Source organism: Cololabis saira, chromosome 21 (genome assembly GCF_033807715.1).
Source record: "Cololabis saira isolate AMF1-May2022 chromosome 21, fColSai1.1, whole genome shotgun sequence".
Taxonomy (NCBI): Eukaryota; Metazoa; Chordata; class Actinopteri; order Beloniformes; family Belonidae; genus Cololabis; species Cololabis saira.
Genome location: NC_084607.1, coordinates 38,348,576 through 38,369,777, shown reverse-complemented (window position 1 = coordinate 38,369,777; position 21,202 = coordinate 38,348,576). Strand labels below are relative to the sequence as shown.

The window sequence follows — 21,202 nt, the reverse complement described above, 5'->3', positions numbered from 1 at the left end:
TTTATTAAAACTGAATGATATATAATTTGTTTTCTTAATATTAATAGAGGTTTTGTTCATTTTTGATCCAAATATCCACCTTAGAAAGCTCATTGTCAAGGAAATTTTGAATCACATGGATGTTGTTATGTGATACGAGAAAGGTTGTTTCATTGAACATTCCAGGAAAACATGTCAGTGTTTAGCCCCGGAGGCAGATAATTTTCAACTTTATTCTGTACGAAGATATGTCTTTAGGGAATATTCAACAGTGAACTACGGAGGAGCTTAATAAGAAGGACTATGTTTTTCAGTTATTGTAATAATTCATTTGATCATCAACCAGTATTTTGGGGCAAATATGCCATAGTTTCATGAGAGTGAATGATTTTTACTTTTTGTTACGTAGAAATGTCACTTTTCTATGAAGGAAATGTTAATCGTGTGGACAATCCTGAGTATCCCCTCAACGCGTAAAGGATTTAACAGAGTAATTTGCATGTCTGGATTGTTGAAGTGGGGGTACATACAGTGCCCAAAGGGAAAGAAATCAGTAATGTTCATAAATAAGCAATTATTGCTCCACACTATCTGTATGAAATTGTAGGATAATGTATTGAATCATCTGGAGTTGAGTATTGTGTAGTGGGTGACATCAGGAAGGTGTTTGGGAAACGCTGGATGGGACATGCGAATATGAAGACTAAATTGGCAAAAATCTGTGCACAGACCAAAATGACATGGGTGGACGCGGGCCACGGACTGACCCGTACAAACTACAGACTGGACGACTTTTTCTAGGGCCACAGAATGCGCCCTACTTGAAGGAGACTGACGAATAACAATTTGGTCAGAAAGCTCACTTCTCCGAACTGCAAAGTTTGGTATCTGCTTACTCCAAACAGGTCGGAGACGGACGGACAGACACGGACCTCACAGACAGAATGGGTTCCCCTGTGAGTCATCAAGAGACAGTGGTCGGAGCCGAGGTGGACAGGACCCAGAACGGACCTCCCACATCATCCGACTCCACAGGAAAGGTGACACGTGGTGTCAACGATCGCAGTGGGCAACACCGGACCCCCCCACGAAGATTAGGACCCCAGATCCGGCTGGATCTGGCACAGCAGCGTTCATAAGGCCTTAGCTCAAGAAAGGGGCAGAATAATCCCCTGAGCAGGGTCCACCGGGTGTTCAGAATAGTCTACCTCTGACCCTGAAGAGGAACAATAAAGAAGAAAGAAGATACATAGGGTGATCTCTGATTAGAGATCAAAAGGGGGAATATTATGATTATAAAGAATAATTTAAAATCAAACTGAATATGTAAACTGCATGTGCTCACTAATCGAATCTGTGTATGTGTTAAAACTAATAATCATAATGAAACTGAACATATATAAACTGCATATGTTGATTAACTAATGTGCCTATATACTTTAAAACTAATGTCAATGTGATGAACTAGTGTGTGTATTCTGAGTTGTCTGTGGAGAATTCTGTACCAGGCACGAGATAAGGGGGGCCCCAAGCCACCCCTACTTTCAGAGGTAATAAACATGTTCTCAAGACAGAGACCGGCAGATCTCAGCAGGACGATTGGAAGCAGGCTGCAGAGCTTTGCTCTGCTGTATCTCGATCTCCCTCATGAGGCCCTCTTTAATTCTATCCCAAGTCTCTTGTGTCTTTTTATTTACCTTTTCCAGCTCAATTAAAGAACCCGGCGTGATGAATTTGATCACAACAGAAGTGACCTGTTACTGCGAAGTGACCTAACATTTTCAATGCTGGTGCATTTTGGCACTCATAATTAATTGCATTCATTTTCAAAACGCGTAAATTAGCAGTGTAATTAATTAATCAAATTAACGCGCTAAACTGACAGCCCTAATTGTAATAGATGCTATATATTTAAATTTGAATTGACTTCCAGATAAAATGCTGGTGTGTAACCAACCAGACATGGTGGTGATCGACAAGAGAAGAACACAGTTCTAGTAACCGCAAAAATACTGCACAGGTCCCTCAAGGTCCCAGGCCTCTGGGAGGGGACGTGAGCTGAAGAAGGGCAGGGTGGAGTTTGTGTTTGTTTTTTTTAATACACGCACACACACGCACACACACGCACACAAGCACACACATAATAATATTTAAATAGAATAATATAATTTGCTTCTCCTCTAAAGTTCCCAGAGATTACTTTTATATTGCATGCAAATAAAATGACCTAAGCTGCCTGAAACACTTGCTCAGGCTGCTGACAGATTATACATCTTTTTTAGCTATAGTTGTATGTTTCTTCTTTTTTTTTTTAATCATCACCACAACGCCATTGGAAAAAAAAAACTTTCCAAAATTTCCAGGAAATTCTTATGTTACAACAGAGTTGCTATGACCAATGTCTTGCAGCTTTATAGAAGCCTGTGTGATGTTGGGGATGCCAGAGTGCTGGCATGCCTCACTAATTCAGCCATATTCTGCTCTCATCTTTCATGGTCCATTTCACACAATGTGGTGTGTTGCCTGTATGACTTGTTATCAACTACATTCCTTTCTGGCCACCATTCAGACAGTGCATGTGGCTTGCATGAGAGAAATGACGATTAACTGTAAAGAATACATGAAATAAATTAGCCAACTACCAAAGGCTGAAGCCCTCATTTAATATATTTTGAATATTACCTTAGATTTAAATTCATTTTATTTGTCCCGTAGAGAGATTTGTCTTCACTTGCATTACATTTCACCAACACCATGACCTTACTATGGTTAAGGTTATTTAAAAATTGCATGACATGACACTCTTGTTTAGAGTTTAGTATTAATTGAGTAAATCTTAGATTGTGTTCTTTTTTTCTGATCCACTCATGCAGTTAAATCAAACAAACAAGGGTCAGAATGGCAAATTATGTATTTTATCCAGACAAACTCATTTTGAAGAGTAAGAAAAGGCAATATACACAGATAAGTATAAGGAAGCATAACCCCTGTCGCAGGTAATACCCTTCTACGCTGTATTAACCCTTCTTATGTGAAGCCAGTAAACTGGAAATACATAGACACTCACCTTCACAAAACTTATCATAATTCTTCACAAAATCGAATTAAAATTCTCTAATGAAAAACAAAAAATCCTTACGTGCATGTATAAAAACGTTAAAAAAAAATGTAAGTAGAACAGGTCAAGGTTGAAAACATTTTTATTTACTGCTGCATTTCAGTAATCTACCAAAATTCACTACAACCTTTATTTCCTGAATCTCATTTGTTTTATTCTTTTTAACTTATGACCGTCTGTCTTCAATTTCTGCTTTTAAACTATTTTACTTTTAATGCATTTTTCGAAAATATTTTTATTTGAAGCATTTTCAATCGTCTTGCACACAAAATGTGCTAGACGATTGAAGCTTCCTTGTTTTGACTTCAAGCTAAAATCTGAGTTTTTCTTTCCGTTTTAGTTTTAGTTTTGTTTATATATACATTAATTGGTCTAACATAAATATGAATACACGTTCCAAATAGCTCTTTAGCCTGACGAATCAGACACACATCCACATCTGAAAAGCCTACAATACATTTAGATTTCTAGTTTATAATCTAGTAACTTCACTTCACTGTATGCTCATCGACAATGCTGTGCCTCTCCGAAATACAATAGTAACCTGGTGTTCATAAACAGCTTCACCTAAAGAAGAAATTAATAAAGATCGCTGGAATTTGTGACAGCTTTGCCTGCTGCTTTGTTATCATGGTTATTATTTGTTTGTTTGTTTTTTTCTGATCATGATTATAATCTTTCCAAAATAATAACACACATTCTCATATAAATATGTATTGAAATTCATATATTAAAGCATGTTATTTATTTAGGCAATTTAATTATGTTTGAAAGAGGTCACAAACAAATGGTATAGGCGTTTTAACGGCTTTGAATAACCGTTATTCAAAAGTTAATCGAATCCCATGCAGAGCCCCGAATGTTACGAGCATTAGATAAATAAATTAGTTGTGAAATAAATACAAAATATGTACAAATTATTAAACACGCGCGCGCGTTCTAGTCGATTTTGCCGTCCGTGTGTTTGCTTTCACATTAGCCTACTCAGGCCTACTTCCAAAACAACCTTCAAAAATGATAAAAGCTTGTTCATGAGTTTGAATAATTACAATTTAATGTTAGTTTACTTCAATCCCCAAAAGCACTCCGTACATGCGCACACGCGCTCAGCCGCCTATTGTTCTCAGACTTTCCCCCGACCCCGCTGCTTCTTACCTACTGATGATGACAGCTCCTTTATACATGACTGAGAAGGTTGGCATCTTTACTGGAAGCCCAGTTGTTGTCGGGTCGGTACCAGATTCCCTAGGTGCCAGCCACCGGCCACATGATGGTCTGTCCACAAAGCAGTCTCTAATCCCAGTAACGCTGTCCCCGCAGGCATCTCCCTAACCGCATCTTTAACCTCTTACATATAGTAGCGGAGTTTAAAAACAACAACCAAATACAGATTTCATTTTGAAAGATAATTAGGTCACAAGAAGCCTACGGTCTACGCCACAGCCTTCATTTTAAAGCTTAGAATGGCCGGTACTTGTAACCGCAGATCAAATAATCCCACACAGGCAGCTCGTCAAACAGCGCCGCTGCCGGCTCCACTAAAAACACACACTGTGTGCTGGAGTTACACTAGCGGTGGGTTTATACACCCTCATTTCGTTTATTTGGATAATAGGCTCATCGTCATAGGAAAAATTAATAAAATATACCTGTTTGTATTCTACAGGACTGTCTCAGAAAATTTGAATATTGTGATAAAACTTTATTTTCTGTAATGCAATTAAAAAACAAAAATGTCATACAATGTGGATTCATCAACTGAAATATTGCAAGCCCTTTATTATTTTAATATTGCTGATTATGGCTTACAGTTTAAGATTAAGATTCCCAGAATATTCTAATTTTTTGAGATAGGATATTTGAGTTTTCTTAAACTGTAAACCATAATAAGCAATATTAAAATAATAAAAGGCTTGCAATATTTCAGTTGATTTGTAATGAATCCAGAATGTATGACATTTTTGTTTTTTTAATTGCAGTACAGAAAATCACAATATTCTAATTTTCTGAGACAGTCCTGTATGCTTTCCAAATCTGGGCCGTTTCTACATATAATTTTTTGTATTCAGCAAATCAGAGCCTGATTACCGTCTACATGAGTAGATTCAACACTGCATTGCTACACACCACAGCATCTGTACTATTAACCCTTACTCAACACTTACCTACTGATGGTGACAGCTCCAAATAAGACTGTCCACTCCAACATCTCCGTCCTACACTGTATTTAATCTCTTACATAATTAAAGCAGCAGAGAAAAAGCGATTGAGGCTGGATGTTTTTAGATCTTTTTCACATTTTTCAGTCTGCAAAAAAATATATGTACTTATTACTTTTTAATGTGTCTCAGTTACTTACTTAATCAAATATTTTAGGAATAATAATTAAAAAAAAAACTGGGAAAAAACCTCTGTATCACCCATGTGTTTCCTGAAGAATTGATTAGTTACAGGGGCAGCAGCCTTAGCAGAAAGGCCAAGACCCTCCTTGTCCACCTCCTCCAGCTCTTCCAGAGGAATAACAAGGAGGCATTCAGGAGAAATCACTTCAATATTTCATAGATTTGGCTCAAGACAACCTGGTTGGACTTACATTAAACTCAGATTATTTAATGTTTATAGTGTTTTTATATATGTATAACCAATCAAACTGTAGATGTTTTTCTTTTTTTTTTTGCCTGTTAGCTGAGCTGTGATGTCATCAAGAACACAAATACATTGCTTCTCCAGTTTTCAGAAAGAAAGACATGTATTTCCAAAGCACATTCTTACAAATTGCACTTGCCGAGTTTGAAGTTCCAAAATACACAAGTCTGAACCATACACTAAAAAAAACAATGGATGGAGCTTTAGTCATGTGACCCACTGATGTGGTGAGGCAGCGTTCAGTTATTCTGCTCCTCAACGGTGGAACAAACTTCCTGTAGACCTGAGGTCTGCTCCAACTGTCAGCTCCTTTAAATCAGGGTTAAAAACATTACTGTTTACTCAAGCATACCCCTAAATTAAACTTACTTGCTTTATTCTACTGCCCTTATTTTTAACAGCTTGTGCTTTTTATTATTATATATACTTCTTTTCTTATCATCTTATTCAATCGTATGTGTTATTTACTGTCTAATTATGTCTAATTATTTACTGTTTAATTATGTCTTGCCGCTTTTAATGTCAATGTAAAGCACTTTGAATTACATTGTGTTGAATTGTGCTATATAAATAAATTTGCCTTGCCTTGCCTTGCCTTGCCACTGATCTCTGAAGAGCGATTTTAAGGCTCTTTTTCTTCATATTTTGCGCAGACATGTTGCCCAGAAAGCTGACGGGAACATGCCCACCGTACTGTACTGTGACCACTAGCTCCTTCAGCCAATCCATGCTAAAATATCTGCAGAGGTGGCAGCAGACATTTACAGCAGAATATCCCATTTCAGATGTTGATTTGATGATAAAATCAAAAATTCCTGCTGCATTTAACCAACGCTGGGTTAGTACAAAGTAATGATTGCTTCAGAAAGTTTGGTGGCATGATGATTGTGAATGAGGAAGTGATCATACCTAGCCATTCGCTGAGTTGACTGCCAATCTATCATATTTAAAATTGCTTCATATAAATTCTCCTTGTCATGAATGTGAAATTAAACAATTGAGATGAAGATGTTTTTTTTTAAACAGGCTGTAAATGTTTATTTCTGCTCTAAAGTTGCACATTTCAACATGGAGGTCAATGGAGATTGACTCGCTTTTTAGTCAGCTTTCAGCGGCCAGTCATGGAACTGCAACAAATCTTACTTCCGCATCGGCTGCAACCTGGAAGTTAGATGGTTGGCACTTGGTCTGGGCTTGCATACTTGGGAACTGAGAAAAGACACAAGAGACAGACTTTCAAAATAGAACATGAACTAAACACAACACTATGACAATCCTTTTAAACTGGTTGCTAGGAAAAGGAGTGATTGTGTCTCTGGTATTTGGAACAAAATATGTTGTAGCCGTTCTAACTAAAACATCAGGAAATTGTGTCATATTAAAAACAACTCACTAATGTGTCCTTTAAGGGCAGCTAAGTATTGTGCTTAGCAATGGTTTAATACTGTAATCTGACAGCTAAGAAAGTTAATTGGTCTTTCAATGGTCTTTCTGTGAGGAGTTTGTATGTTTTTCCCATGACAGTTTTCTCTGAAAACGCTACCTTCACTGAGCTGCCCCTGTTAAAATCCAAACTAACTTGTTCATTTTTAATCTTTTAGTTTCATTGAATTTTTTATTGAATGTTTATATTTCATTTTAATTGTGTAGCACTCTGGTCAACCCTTGTTTTAAAAGTGCCATACAAATAATGATGGATGGATGGATTGCAGTTTTCCGGCTGACAGCTGGGGGCTGGTTTAAATTTAATTCATTGTTTCATTCCAGACATGTCAAAACTCTAGTATGGATCTATGCATTTATATATAAATATAGATATATACACTACTGTACTGTACACTACACATATAAGATAAGATTGTCCTTTATTTCTCCCTCAATGGGGAAATCACTGCAGCAGCAGTACACTCAACACACACATGCGGGGAAAGGATAAAAAAAGTAAAAAAATATATTAAAAAATATAAACAGTATATACATTGGTATGAAAAATAAAAAAGTAGTTTAGTACGGGAAAGAAAGAAAAACAGTGCAAAAAAAGACACATATTGCACAGATATTGCACATGTTGTTATTGTCCATTACTACTGTGATCAGGCCTTGTTGTACAGTCTGATGGCAGCGGGGAGGAAGGACCTGGGATGCCTCTCAGTGACGCATCGCAGGGTGACGAAGCCGGTCACTGATGGAGCTCTCCAGGGTCCTGACAGTCTCATGAAGGGGGTGGGAGACATTGTCCATGATGGAGGACAGCTTAGCCACCATCCTCCTCTCCCCCACCACCTCCACAGGATGGAGACTGCAGCCCAGGACAGAGCCGGCTTTCCTCACCACCTTGTCCAGTCTCTTCCTCTCTGCTGCAGAGATGCTGCTGCTTTTCCCAGCATTCATCTGGAAGCGGTTCCGCTGGCAACAGTCCACAAATCTGTGGTTCAGTTCTTGGTACTCCCTCTCGTCTCCGTTGTTGATGAGACCGACGATGGCAGAGTCAGCCGAGAACTTCCGTAGGTGGCAGTTTGTTGTGTGGGGGGTGAAGATTGACACACATGCATACACACACATTTCGAACATACATAATCCCTTGTAAATAAATTAATATAGATTGATCTATTACAACTGAATTTACACAAAATAAATAAATCTATACCCAATGTGCACCAATTTATATATACATATCTATGCACATGCAAACGCAAAACAATACACATAACACATAAATCCTGTTTAACATGTCTGAAAAGGGGTGGGAGAAGAAGTAAAACCATCTTCAAGAATAATTATTGTCCATATATGCACTCAGCCCAGGACACCCTAGTTCACACATGAATGATCGACCTCATTGTTGTATCATCAGACTTGCGGCTGGATGCCTTGGTGAAGAGAGGAGTGGAGTTGTCAACTGATCACCACCTGGTAATGAGTACGTTCCGATGGTGGGGGAGGATGCCAGTAAGATTTTAAGGCCCCAAAGTAGTATGAATGTCTGCTTGGACTGCAAGTTGAATCTAAGTGTTCCGTGCCTCCACTGTTGAAGCAGCTGACCGGTGCCATGGCAGTAAGGTGGTTAGTACATAATGTGGTGGTAATCCCTGAAGACATTGGTGGACACCAGTTGTCAGGGATGCAGTCAAGCTGAAGGCAAACCATCGGGCCTATTTGACCTGTGGTTCTTCTTTTTGTCGAGTCTTCATGGTGGTAAGGTTGAGAGCTAGATGACATCCAGCCATTTTTCCACACATTTCTGTGCCCAGGTGTGGTGTTCCGCCAGGTGTTCCGTTGAGCAGGGGACAGGTAGTAGTGGGCAGGTAAGGAGATTGGTGATATCCGGGGGGCCAGTGGCACAAATGTAAGTAGTTGGATTTGTAGAATATCCCCATTTCACCATTTTCACCTTTGTTCGCCCAACTTTGCTTCAGAGGTGGTTGAGACACTTCGATTTAGCCCATGTTTAGCTTGCTTTTTGGGAGGGTTTCAGATGGCAGTATTCTCATGTCATGGCTTGGAGGGGTTGCCTCCAGACTAGCTCTCCACAGATCCAACCTTTCCTTGGAAGGTGTAGTATCCAAGGCTATTGTATGGCTGACAAAGCTTTTTCTTTATTTCAGTCTTTGGGTCGCAGCAGTTCTCCCGTAGAAAAGGTGTCTTGGGTCAGTGGACTGCTTCAAGCATTCTACGTGGCTGCCAACTTCCCCACTTTGGTGGGACAATACCAGCAAGGATGTGCAGGTTAGCAGTGTTGGTCGGTTTGAGGCATCCAGTGACGAGGCGACAGGTGTTGTTGAGGAGTGGATCAAGTTTTTTAGCACGAGTTGACCGTTCCCATACAGCGCAAGCATATTGGGCTGTGGAATAGCACAAGGCAAAAGCTGATGTTTTGAGCAGGGAGGGTTTTGCACCCCATTTAGAGGATACAAGTTTCTTCAAGATGTTGTTTCTTATGCTGGTTTTGGCTTTGGTGTTCTCAATATGTTGCTTATAAGACAGGGTGCAGTCCAATGTTACGCCAAGGTATATTGGGTTGGCTTGGTGGTTTCGTAGATGAAATGCACACACCTGGGTTTTTGATGGGTTGGTCCTCAGGTGGTTTTCGTGGAAGTAGGTGGCAAGGGTGTTTAGTGCATTCATGGGGTTCTTCTCCACAGCTTCAAAGATGTGTCTCCTGCCAACTCAGAGAAGGAGGAAAGCAACCAAATTCTGCAGGGTCTGTACAGCCTGCCCAGATGAGCCGTCCAGTGTCATGTGACTTTTACGAGAGGTTCATATTTGCGCATTTTAGTTACGTAAGCAAAATGCAAACCACGCCTCGGTCGGCCTCCGCTGCGTGAAACCACGCCCACAACTTACTCCGCCGGCCAGAGCGTCCGCCATTGTTCCGAAGCAGTGCATCGTGTGGTTGTTTGAACAACGAGGGACAGTAAAAATTAAGTTTTGCATCGACACTTACCCTCATAAAAGGATCAGTACCAACAGTACAGACCCGGCAACTGCACAAGAGTCACCAGAGCCAATCACCGTGTCACTATTAGTAATACATTTTTTCTGTTTATGGTTTCAGATCTTCCAAGCAATGCACCTGAAGCTGTTCAACGACACCTTCAGAAGACATGCACGACCCTTCCTTGAGCCAGTAATAGTGCATAAATGTTTATATTTTTAACATAAAGTTGCCATTTGTGAACATTCAGTGTTGTGATTTCTTTACAGTTAACATGATTCATTTGTCTTGTAACATAAGGAATGAAATGATGAGGAATCGGAGTAAAGAACTGTTAGTGTGAAGACGAGATGACCCGTTCCCCCCTCAGGGAACTAAAGGCTGATTTATGGTTCTGCGTTACACCAACATGAAGCCTACGGTGTAGGGTACGCGTCGATATAACGCAGAACCGTAATTCAGGCTTTAAGATCCCAGGGAGTCGTTTACACCGTGTCTTACTGCATGCGAGCGTCCGACTATCACGTCGAGCTGCGTGACATCGGACGCTCTCTGTCCACACTGTTAAACTCGCTGCCAGTTAGGACGGTCCAATAGAAAATAAAGCAATGGAATTGATTTTGTCGCTGACGCTCGCTCGCATGGGACAAGCTTTAATAGTGTACAGAGCCGGCTCTTCTGCCCAGAACGAGGAGTTGTGCTTGTCCCCTGCTACACGTCATTCAGAGAGCATTTGAAAATGGAGTAGAGGTAAAAACAAACAACTTTGGTGACTGCCTGCACTATCTTGAGCAGTACACCAGGGGTCAGCCACGAGACATAGTGCAAAGCTGTCAACATCTTCCTCCAGATCAAGGATACCAAAGAGCCAAAAATCATCTTAAAGAACATTTTGGAAATGAGCAAAAAACTTCCTCTTCTTATATGGACAAAGTTTTCTGCTGGACACCTATTAAAGGTGAGGATGTTCAAGCATTGCAGGCTTTTGCTCTCTTTCGTCGTGGATGCTGCAATGCAACAGAGAATATCATGTATATGAAGGAATTGGACTTGCCATCAAACATGAGAAAGATTGTGCTGAAATTGCCCTATAAGCTTTGAGAAAGGTGGAGAAATACTGCCTGTGATCTGCAAGAGCGACGAGGGCAGAAGGCCTTGTTTTCAGATCTTGTCAGCTTTATTGAAAAACAAGTCAGGATTGTATCAGATCCCTTATTTGGCAACATTCATGATACACAACTTATAACTTCAACCAAAGGTTTCATTCCAAGGCAAATAAAGGAAACAAAACAGCACAAAGGAATCAGTTTTGCCACTAATGTTACTGCAATAGAGGAAAAAACTAAGTTGGCATGTATGGAGAAAAAGGAAAGCTTCACATCTACTTTTCAAGGCTGTTTGTTCTGCAAAACAAGTGGTCACTCATTGGACAAGTGCTCACAGTTCAAAGGGAAGATTCATCGTGACAAGATCAATTTCATTAAAGAAAAGGGAATCTGCTTTGGCTATTTGCAAATAGGCCACATTAGCAAAGACTGTAGGAGTCGACTGGAGTGTAATGTGTGCAGCCAAAGGCATCCGGGAATTCTCCATATTGAGCATCAGGATAAAGGAACATCCTCAGAACAATAGAGATCCACAGTAAGTACTGCAACTGCTGCACCCCAGACATGTGGCCATATCGGGGCTGGTTATGAGGACAACTGCATTTTTTCTATTGTTCCAGTCCAGTCAAAAAGGTGACAAGGTGTTACAAACCTGCGCCTTCTTGGACCCTGGCAGCTCTGGTACATTCTGCACAAATAGTCTAGCTCAAAGATTGAATGTGAGTAGACGAAGAACCCACATTCTGTTAAAAACAATGGGTCAGGAATATCAGATTTGGCAGTATCTGGATTGGACAAGAGTGACTTCATTGAGTTGCCTGATGTTTTCACACAAAAATGCATGCCTGTGACCAAGCTTAATATTCCCAAGCAGGAAGATGTTGATCAATGGCCATATCTGAGGAACATTAAACTCCATGAAATTGACTCTGACATCAACTTGCTCATTGGAACCAACGCATCAGAAGTGATGGAACCATGGGAGGTGGTTAACAGCCAGGGAGGCGGACCCTATGCAGTGAGAACCAAAGTGGGATGGGTTCTTAATAATGACTTGGTTTTATATAGCACCCTTCAAGGCACCCAGAGCGCTTTACAGAGATCATTATTCATTCATACGCATTCTCACCGGTGGTGGTGAGCTATGTTTTGTAGCCACAACTGCCCTGGAGCAGACTGACGGAAGCGTCAGTGGCGATTTCGGGGGTGGCCTGGGGTGGCCTGGGCCACCCCTGAAATCTCATTGGCCACCCTGTGGCCCCCCCAGACCTGATTGATAGTTCATGAAGTTCATCAACACAATAACCTAGTTTTTTTTCTTCTCCTCCTTCCCAAACAAGAGGACACGCCTGTCAATCAATGATGACAGCTCAGGTGATTCGTTGGTTTAGAGCTAACTGACCCAGGGCCAGTTTTACATTTCTAAGTATTATAGTAATGGTCGGACTGAGACTGTGTGAGCTGATCTGGGGTCAGCAGCGTCGGGTACTGATAGCGAGGCGGACGGGTAGAATGTGCTAGTCAACCAGACGGTGACAACCAGCTGACGTGAATTGATCATCAAAAAAGGAGAGGTATGTTCATCTAACGCTGAATTTATCCCGAATTTCCACCTGAATGTGAAAACTAACAGCAGCTAGCTAGACCCTGCACCGCATTTACCATTTTTTATATGTTGATAGTGACATGAAAAATTAAACGCCATGTTTTGTTAATTAATTACGGAGCTGTCTAAAGCTTTTTACAGATGTGTGTGTTCAATAGATAAAGTTATATACGTTGTAGACGGGGCGGGCAAGGGGACAGGGGGGTTTGTTGTTGTCAATTATGTGACTGTTACATTACCTTCAAACCAGCCTTCAAGAAGGCTGCATTCAGGTAGGCTAGCTGTTATTGTGTTGTTTTATTGGTCAGAGCATTAAAAACACATCCTCAGAGGTTTTATGCTTTATTTGGCATTTTTAAATATGCAGAGGCAGAGGGAATTGCACTCAAATGCCACAAATGATCTGACTAATCCCACAACAACTCATCTGTAAACTGGACCAGCTGGGGCTCAACGCCTCCCTCTGTAACTGGATACTGGACTTCCTCAGTGAGAGGCCACAAGCAGTCAGAGTCGGCAACAACACATCGAGCAGCATCACACTCAGCAAAGGCTGCGTGCTCAGTCCCCTGCTCTTCACCCTGCTGACTCACGACTGCACACCAACCTTCAGCACCAATCACATGGTGAAGTTTGCGGACGACACAACTCTGGTGGGTCTCATCACCAAGAACGACGAGACCCACTACAGGAGGGAGGTCAACCTTTTGACCACGTGGTGCAGAGACAACAACCTCCTGCTGAATTTCAGCAAAACAAAGGCTCCCACACCCATCCTGAAAACTTTTTACCAGGGCACCATTGAGAGCATCCTGTCCAGCTGCATCACTGTGTGGGGCGGTAGCTGTACTGAATACAGCAGGAAAGCACTGCGACGCATAGTGCACACAGCTGGGAAGATCATAGGTGCCCCACTCCCTTCCGTGAATGACATTTACACCACCCGCCTCACCCGGAAAGCCATCTCCATTGCGAGCGACACCAGCCACCCCGCACACAGTCTGTTCAGCCTCCTACCCTCAGGTAGAAGGTACAGGAGCCTCCGTTGCCGCACCACCAGACTCAGACCCCTCATTCCCCCCACCGTTTACTGTTTGTTTAAATAATTGCCATTTGCACTCATACTAGAAATAGTACATGTCGTGTCGTTGTATTTTATCTTTTATCTTTAAACTTTTTAAGCATGTCTGTCCATCTGCTGTGCCTGCGCCTGCGCACTTTTTATGTTTATATGTTCATATGTTTATATGTCTATATGTTTATATGTTTATATGTTTACATTTTACCGTGGGAAGTGGGAAACGTCCCTCTCGTTCTCTGTATGTCTTGACATACTTTATCGACAATAGAGCTACTTTGACTTTGACTTTGACTGTAACATTTTTATTGTGCAAAATTCAAATAATCCAAGGTATCAGAACATGTGTAAAAATAAACCTGTGTTGACACTGTACTAGTTAGTGTTACAGAATTAGTTAGAGTTGAAGTTTAGATCTCAATATCGAACATAAAATATAAGTGAAAATATGTAACAACAGTGTGTCCATGAGCAAACTATGAATGTGATGGTTATTTTTATTACTTCAGGTTCCTCGCCTAGTGAGGAAAATGATTGTGATGTTGATGATGAAGAGGCTCCTCAGACACAAACGGCCCCACCTGGACAAGTTGTTATACTGTCTACTACTTAACCTTATAACTAATCAGTTTGAATGTAATTTGAATGTTTACATTCTTGCTCATATGTTGTAAAATTATGCAACAATGCATTGATACATTGTAACAGTTAGCCTTAAACTGATGGACTTATTTTGATTATTATTTGCAGATCTCTCCCAGTCCAGAGCAGCAAGTCCAACAGCTTCATCTGAAGGTATTTCCTGGGACCCTGCAAGGTAACAGGAACAGGTGCTTCCAGAGAGGCTGGTACTAACAGGCTCCATGGCTGGAATATTCCCAAAGCCAAGACGCATCAACTGTGCAGTGCAATACAAAAGCAAGTGCTTATTGGGAACCTCTTATTGTTCTTGACTTTAAAAGTTTATAGAAGAGTGTGTTGTTGTACATAGTGTATTGTTATCATATTGTGTTTGACTTTAAAAGTTTATAGAAGAGTGTGTTGTTGAACATAGTGTATTTTTATCATATTGTGTTTGACTTATTTATCATTTATTTAAATAAATATTCAAAGGAATCATTACTTTTGACCTGTATCATTTTTTAATGATTATACATTATACCTGATATTATTGGCAGATTGATTTTGTTGAGGACTTTAATGTTCTACAATGAGAATGGCTCTGAAAACGTTGGAAGATAGGTTGAAATGGAAGAGGAATAGAAAACTGTCAAATGTCAAAACAACAGTCTGACAATTCAATGAATGCTAACACGAGTTCTAGAATTCAATTATTATACATATGTGTAGATATTGATGCAAAGCAATGCGATATTTACACATTTTGATCACACGCCATTCATAAAAGTTTTCCCGGTATGGCCACCCCAGTCTGGCTCTGTGTCCCATCTTGGCCACCCCAGTAAAAATGTCCTGGATACGCCACTGGGAAGCGTGGCTGCCATATCGCGCCAAACGACCCCTCCGACCATCACCAAACATTCATACACATTCAAACACATTCACACGAGGCAAGGTGGGTAAGGTGTCTTGCCCAAGGACACTACGATAGCAAACTGGGACGGAGCGGGAATGGTCCACTTCGAGGTGGAAGTGACAACAGGAAGCAAGCTGGCCGTTCTGCCGTAACCACCAACCAAATTTCCATTGCAAACATTGAGGAAATGCTGGTTAAACAATATAAAAATTATTTCAATGAGAGCTCAGAAGAAGAATCAGATGCTGAAAGCAAGAAAGGGAAACTAATCAAAGAAGAGCCTGATAGAGATAAGGATGAAAAAGGTCACAGAAGAAAAAGGAAGGCTGAGAAAAGTCACAGAGGTTCAACTTCGGAGTCGTCTGTTGATTCAGATGGAGAGAAAGTCGTTGAAGCAAAGAAGAAAAAGAGAAGTAGTAAGGAAAGGAGAAATTCACAGACAAGTCCAAGAAGAAGAGGAAAAAGAAGCACAAGAAACATGGTAGAAAAAAGAAAAGGAAGGCCTAGTGCGCACTGTGCGTCTCTAAACAAAGCACTAGAAAGGCCTGTCACAAAGGTCTGTTTGCTAATGGACGCAATGGACTAGAACTCTGACATTGACTTGAACTCTCTTTTTTCACAGAAACATCAAAGAGGAGAAGATTCAGTCATACTACTGAGAATGAGTTTATTTATAGCTCCCTATTGTATCTGTAGGAATTTTTCGTCTTTCTTTTTTTTCTTTCTTTCTTCCAACGCAATGAGGGCCTTTTTGCCCCTCTAAACGTGCCCCAAAAGTCACCAAATTTTGCACGCAAGCCAGGCCTGGCGAAAAATTTGATATTTAATGGTTTGCATTAATGGGCGTGGCAAAATGGCTCAACAGCGCCCCCTAGAAAACTTTGTGCCTCAAGCCCAACAATATGGTTTGACGTACATGCACGAAAATCGATACACACCTGTATCATGTCGCAACTTAAAGAAAAGTCTCTTGGCGCCATGGCCCAAACCGAACAGGAAGTTGGTCATTTTCAATTAATCGTGTAATTTTGGCACAATTTATGCCATTCCTTCGACAGTTAATACAGCCGGAACCGTAACGTGCACCCAGGTGTGTTATACATCAAAATGTGTGTCTCCATCCTGCGACGACACGCATGACTTTTCTCAGTCAAAAGCGTTACTGTGGCGACGATAGACGCCAATAAGTGCGCCCCCCCCCTTCATCTGGTTGGTCCATATTTGATAGTTCTTACTTTCTGACATAACTTTTGAATGGTGATATAAAGAGTCATGGGTGGTGTCATCTGACTCGGTATTGAGTACTTGACCTCCATTGGCATGAATTAGCCCCGCCCCTTCTTCTGATTGGTCGATATGTGATAGTTCCTATTTTCTGCCATAACTTTTGTATGGTTTGACATAAAGAGTCGTGGGTGGTGTCATCGGACTCGGTTTTGAGTCCTTGAACATAATTGGTGCAAATTAGCCCCACCGCTTCTTCTGATTGGTCAATATTTGATAGTCCCTATTCTCTGCCATAACTTTTCTGAAAATCAATACACACCTGTATCATGTCGCAACTTAAAGAAAAGTCTCTTGGCGCCATGGCCCAAACCGAACAGGAAGTTGGTCATTTTCAATTAATCGTGTAATTTTGGCACAATTTATGCCATTCCTTCGACAGTTAATACAGCCGGAACCGTAACGTGCACCCAGGTGTGTTATACATCAAAATGTGCGTCTCCATCCTGCGACGACACGCATGACTTTTCTCAGTCAAAAGCGTTACTGTGGCGACGATAGACGCCAATAAGCGCGCCCCCCCCCTTCATCTGGTTGGTCCATATTTGATAGTTCTTACTTTCTGACATAACTTTTGAATGTTGATATAAAGAGTCATGGGTGGTGTCATCTGACTCGGTATTGAGTACTTGACCTCCATTGGCATGAATTAGCCCCGCCCCTTCTTCTGATTGGTCGATATGTGATAGTTCCTATTTTCTGCCATAACTTTTGTATGGTTTGACATAAAGAGTCGTGGGTGGTGTCATCGGACTCGGTTTTGAGTCCTTGAACATAATTGGTGCAAATTAGCCCCACCGCTTCTTCTGATTGGTCAATATTTGATAGTCCCTATTCTCTGCCATAACTTTTCTGAAAATCAATACACACCTGTATCATGTCGCAACTTAAAGAAAAGTCTCTTGGCGCCATGGCCCAAACCGAACAGGAAGTTGGTCATTTTCAATTAATCGTGTAATTTTGGCACAATTTATGCCATTCCTTCGACAGTTAATACAGCCGGAACCGTAACGTGCACCCAGGTGTGTTATACATCAAAATGTGCGTCTCCATCCTGCGACGACACGCATGACTTTTCTCAGTCAAAAGCGTTACTGTGGCGACGATAGACGCCAATAAGTGCGCCCCCCCCCTTCATCTGGTTGGTCCATATTTGATAGTTCTTACTTTCTGACATAACTTTTGAATGGTGATATAAAGAGTCATGGGTGGTGTCATCTGACTCGGTATTGAGTACTTGACCTCCATTGGCATGAATTAGCCCCGCCCCTTCTTCTGATTGGTCGATATGTGATAGTTCCTATTTTCTGCCATAACTTTTGTATGGTTTGACATAAAGAGTCGTGGGTGGTGTCATCGGACTCGGTTTTGAGTCCTTGAACATAATTGGTGCAAATTAGCCCCACCGCTTCTTCTGATTGGTCAATATTTGATAGTCCCTATTCTCTGCCATAACTTTTGAATGGTTTGACATAAAGACTCGTGGGTGGTGTCATCTGACTCGGTTTTTACTCCTTCACCTTAATTGCTGCAAATTAGCCCCGACCCTTCATCTGATTGGTCCATATCTGATAGTTCCTACTTTCTGCCATAACTTTTGAATGGTTTGATAAAGAGAGTTGTGGCTGGTGTCATCCACTAAATGTCCAGGCCTGAAGAATCTACATGCAAGTCATACAAGCTTCCACTGCAGCACGCCTGAACGTGAACAAGGGTGCGAGGGCCCGTTCATCTCTGCTGTGTTTATTATTGTGTTTATATTTTACACAATTAGGGGCCGGAGTGAAGGAGCTATTTCATTAGTTTATGTTGTTTGTTTATTTTTGTTTGTTTATGGGTCAACACTAGGGGGCACTAAGTAGTTCAATCATTTAATTGAGGGCAAGTTAATGCAGCCCAGGTGTGCCAAGGCAGGTAATGCACTGGGAGGGAAAATTATCTTTTACCTGAGGCAGCAGGACAGCAGCAGGACAGAGCAGAGAGGCAGCATGTTTGAAGCATGTTTGTTTGCTGTTAACAACTGAAAATAAATCATCTTAAACTGGATCTTGACTGGAAACTGGATTTTTATCTGCCTGAGTAAGCCAAACCGACCTAGTGCATTTCTGGACATTTGTAAGTTTTGATTTTTGAACTTTGAAGCTTTTGAAGAAACTTCCTTTTCTATGATCTTTTTTCTCATCTACAAATGGCCACAACAGATGGCAAAGCAGGGAGATTGGTCTAAAACTTTTTGCTTGTCTGGGGTTTTTTCCTGGTTTTAGGGGAGTGATAACCCTAGTTTTTCTCCATATTCTGGGGAAGTTTTTCATTGCCATGCAGTTGTTTATGAAGCATAGGATCCATTTTCTCATCTGGAGGCCAAAATGTTTGATTTCCTCAGTGAAAATATCATCCAGGCCAATGTCTTTCCCGTTTTTGAGGGTGAAAGGATGTGTGAAACCGAGGTTCTTGGTGTAGTTCTCCCGGTGTCTTTTGGGTCTAGAAAGTGTGCTGCCTTCATTCTTCCCATTCTTCAACAGTTAGCGTGCAACATCATTTGCTGTGACACCGTAATGCTGCTTCGTTGGTTCAGTTGGGTCGTTGCTGAGTTTTCGAATGAGAGTCCATGCCTTCTTGCTGTTCTTGGTCATATCATAATTTTTGATGGTGTTCTGCCATTTATGTTGGCGTTCCTCTGACAGGTGGGTCATAAGGTTCTCTCCAGCAGCGATGGTGGTTTTAGCAAATGGGTCAGTAGTGTACTGTTTTTGCTATTCATTTTACAATTTTGATGATGTTGAGTCCAGGCCAGGGATATGGTGTTCCGCAGGGTTCAGTGCTAGGGCCAATCTTGTTCAGTTTATACATGCAGCCATTGGGAAGTATAATCCAGAATCACGGCATACACTTTCATTGCTATACTGATGATACGCAGCTCTATTTGTCTATGAAGCCGGATGAAACAGAACTGTTAGTTAAACTTCAGGCATGTCTTAGGGACATCAAGGTTTGCTATTTTACAAACCTGATTGACATATGGTTTAAACGACAAATCCTGATCGAAAACAACACCAAGGTTTCTCACAGTTGCACTGGAAGCCATTGCAACACCATCTAATCCCTTCCTAAGATGCTCTGGACCAAGAATGATAACCTCTGTTTTATCTGAATTTAGAAGAAAGAAATTTCTGGACATCCAGTCCTTGATGTCCCTAAGACATGCCTGAAGTTTAACTAACGGTTCTGTTTCATCCGGCTTCATAGACAAATAGAGCTGCGTATCATCAGCATAGCAATGAAAGTGTATGCCGTGATTCTGGATTATACTTCACAATGGCTGCATGTATAAACTGAACAAGATTGGCCCTAGCACTGAACCCTGCGGAACACCATAACAGACCCTTGACTGTTCTGAAGAAACTTCATGTACATGAACAAACTGGAACCTGTCAGATAGATATGATTTAAACCAACGTAGAGCTGTCCCTTTAATCCCAACAACATGCTCTAAACTGTGCAGTAAAATGCCATGATCAACAGTGTCAAAAGCAGCACTGAGGTCCAGTAGAACCAGTATGGAAACTAATCCCTTATCTGAGGTCCAGTAGAACCAGTATGGACACTAATCCCTTATCTGAGGTTCAGTAGAACCAGTATGGACACTAATCCCTTATCTGAGGTCCAGTAGAACCAGTATGGACACTAATCCCTTATCTGAGGTCCAGTAGAACCAGTATGGACACTAATCCCTTATCTGAGGTCCAGTAGAACCAGTATGAACACTAATCCCTTATCTGAGGCCATAAGGAGGTCATTCGTAACTCGAACCAGTGCTGTCTCTGTGCTATGATGCATCCGAACCCTGACTGAAAGACTTCAAACAGATCATTTTTATACAAATACTCACATAACTGGCGTGAAACTGCCTTTTCCAGAATTTTAGCTACAAATGGAAGGTTGGAAATTGGTCTATAATTAGCTAGGGTGTCTGGGTCAAGAGAAGGTTTTTTAAGTAAAGGTTTATGATCATGATCTGATCCACCTTCTCCCCCTGTATCAGCCTCTGGTGCAAAGACAACCAGCAGTCACCCACACCAGACAGATCTGGTCTGAACAGTCTCTGGAGACTCTCCAGGACTGTTTTGAGACCACGGTGTGGGATGTGTTCTGTGAGGACTACGGGGACGACATCGACAGTCTCACCAGCTGTGTCACGGACTACATCAACTTTTGTGTAGAATCCACCATACCCACCAAGACAGTTAAAGTGTTTGCAAACAGCAAACCATGGATCACCCCAGAGATTAAAGGCCTGCTCAGGGACAAAAGGAGGGTCTTCAAATCAGGAGACAGGGACCTGCTGAAGACGGTGCAGAGGGACCTGAGGAAGAAGATCAGGGAGGGGAAGAGCAGCTACAGGAGGAGGATGGA

The 21,202-nt window shown here is 41.3% G+C and overlaps 1 protein-coding gene across 3 annotated transcripts in view; it reads right to left on the bottom strand.

Moving 5' to 3' along the window:
- The window catches only part of si:dkeyp-72e1.9 (syntaxin-binding protein 4), a 261,457-nt gene that overhangs the window by 229,155 nt on the left and 11,100 nt on the right, over nt 1-21,202 (bottom strand). For 2 of the 3 annotated variants that reach the window (XM_061712521.1, XM_061712522.1), the window contains exon 2: nt 6,887-6,952. In XM_061712521.1, coding sequence (XP_061568505.1) covers nt 6,887-6,952 — 66 coding nt within the window. Of the gene's footprint in view, nt 1-4,252; nt 4,635-6,886; nt 6,953-21,202 lie in introns of those variants that run through there. The other variant, XM_061712523.1, reaches the window with a different exon arrangement.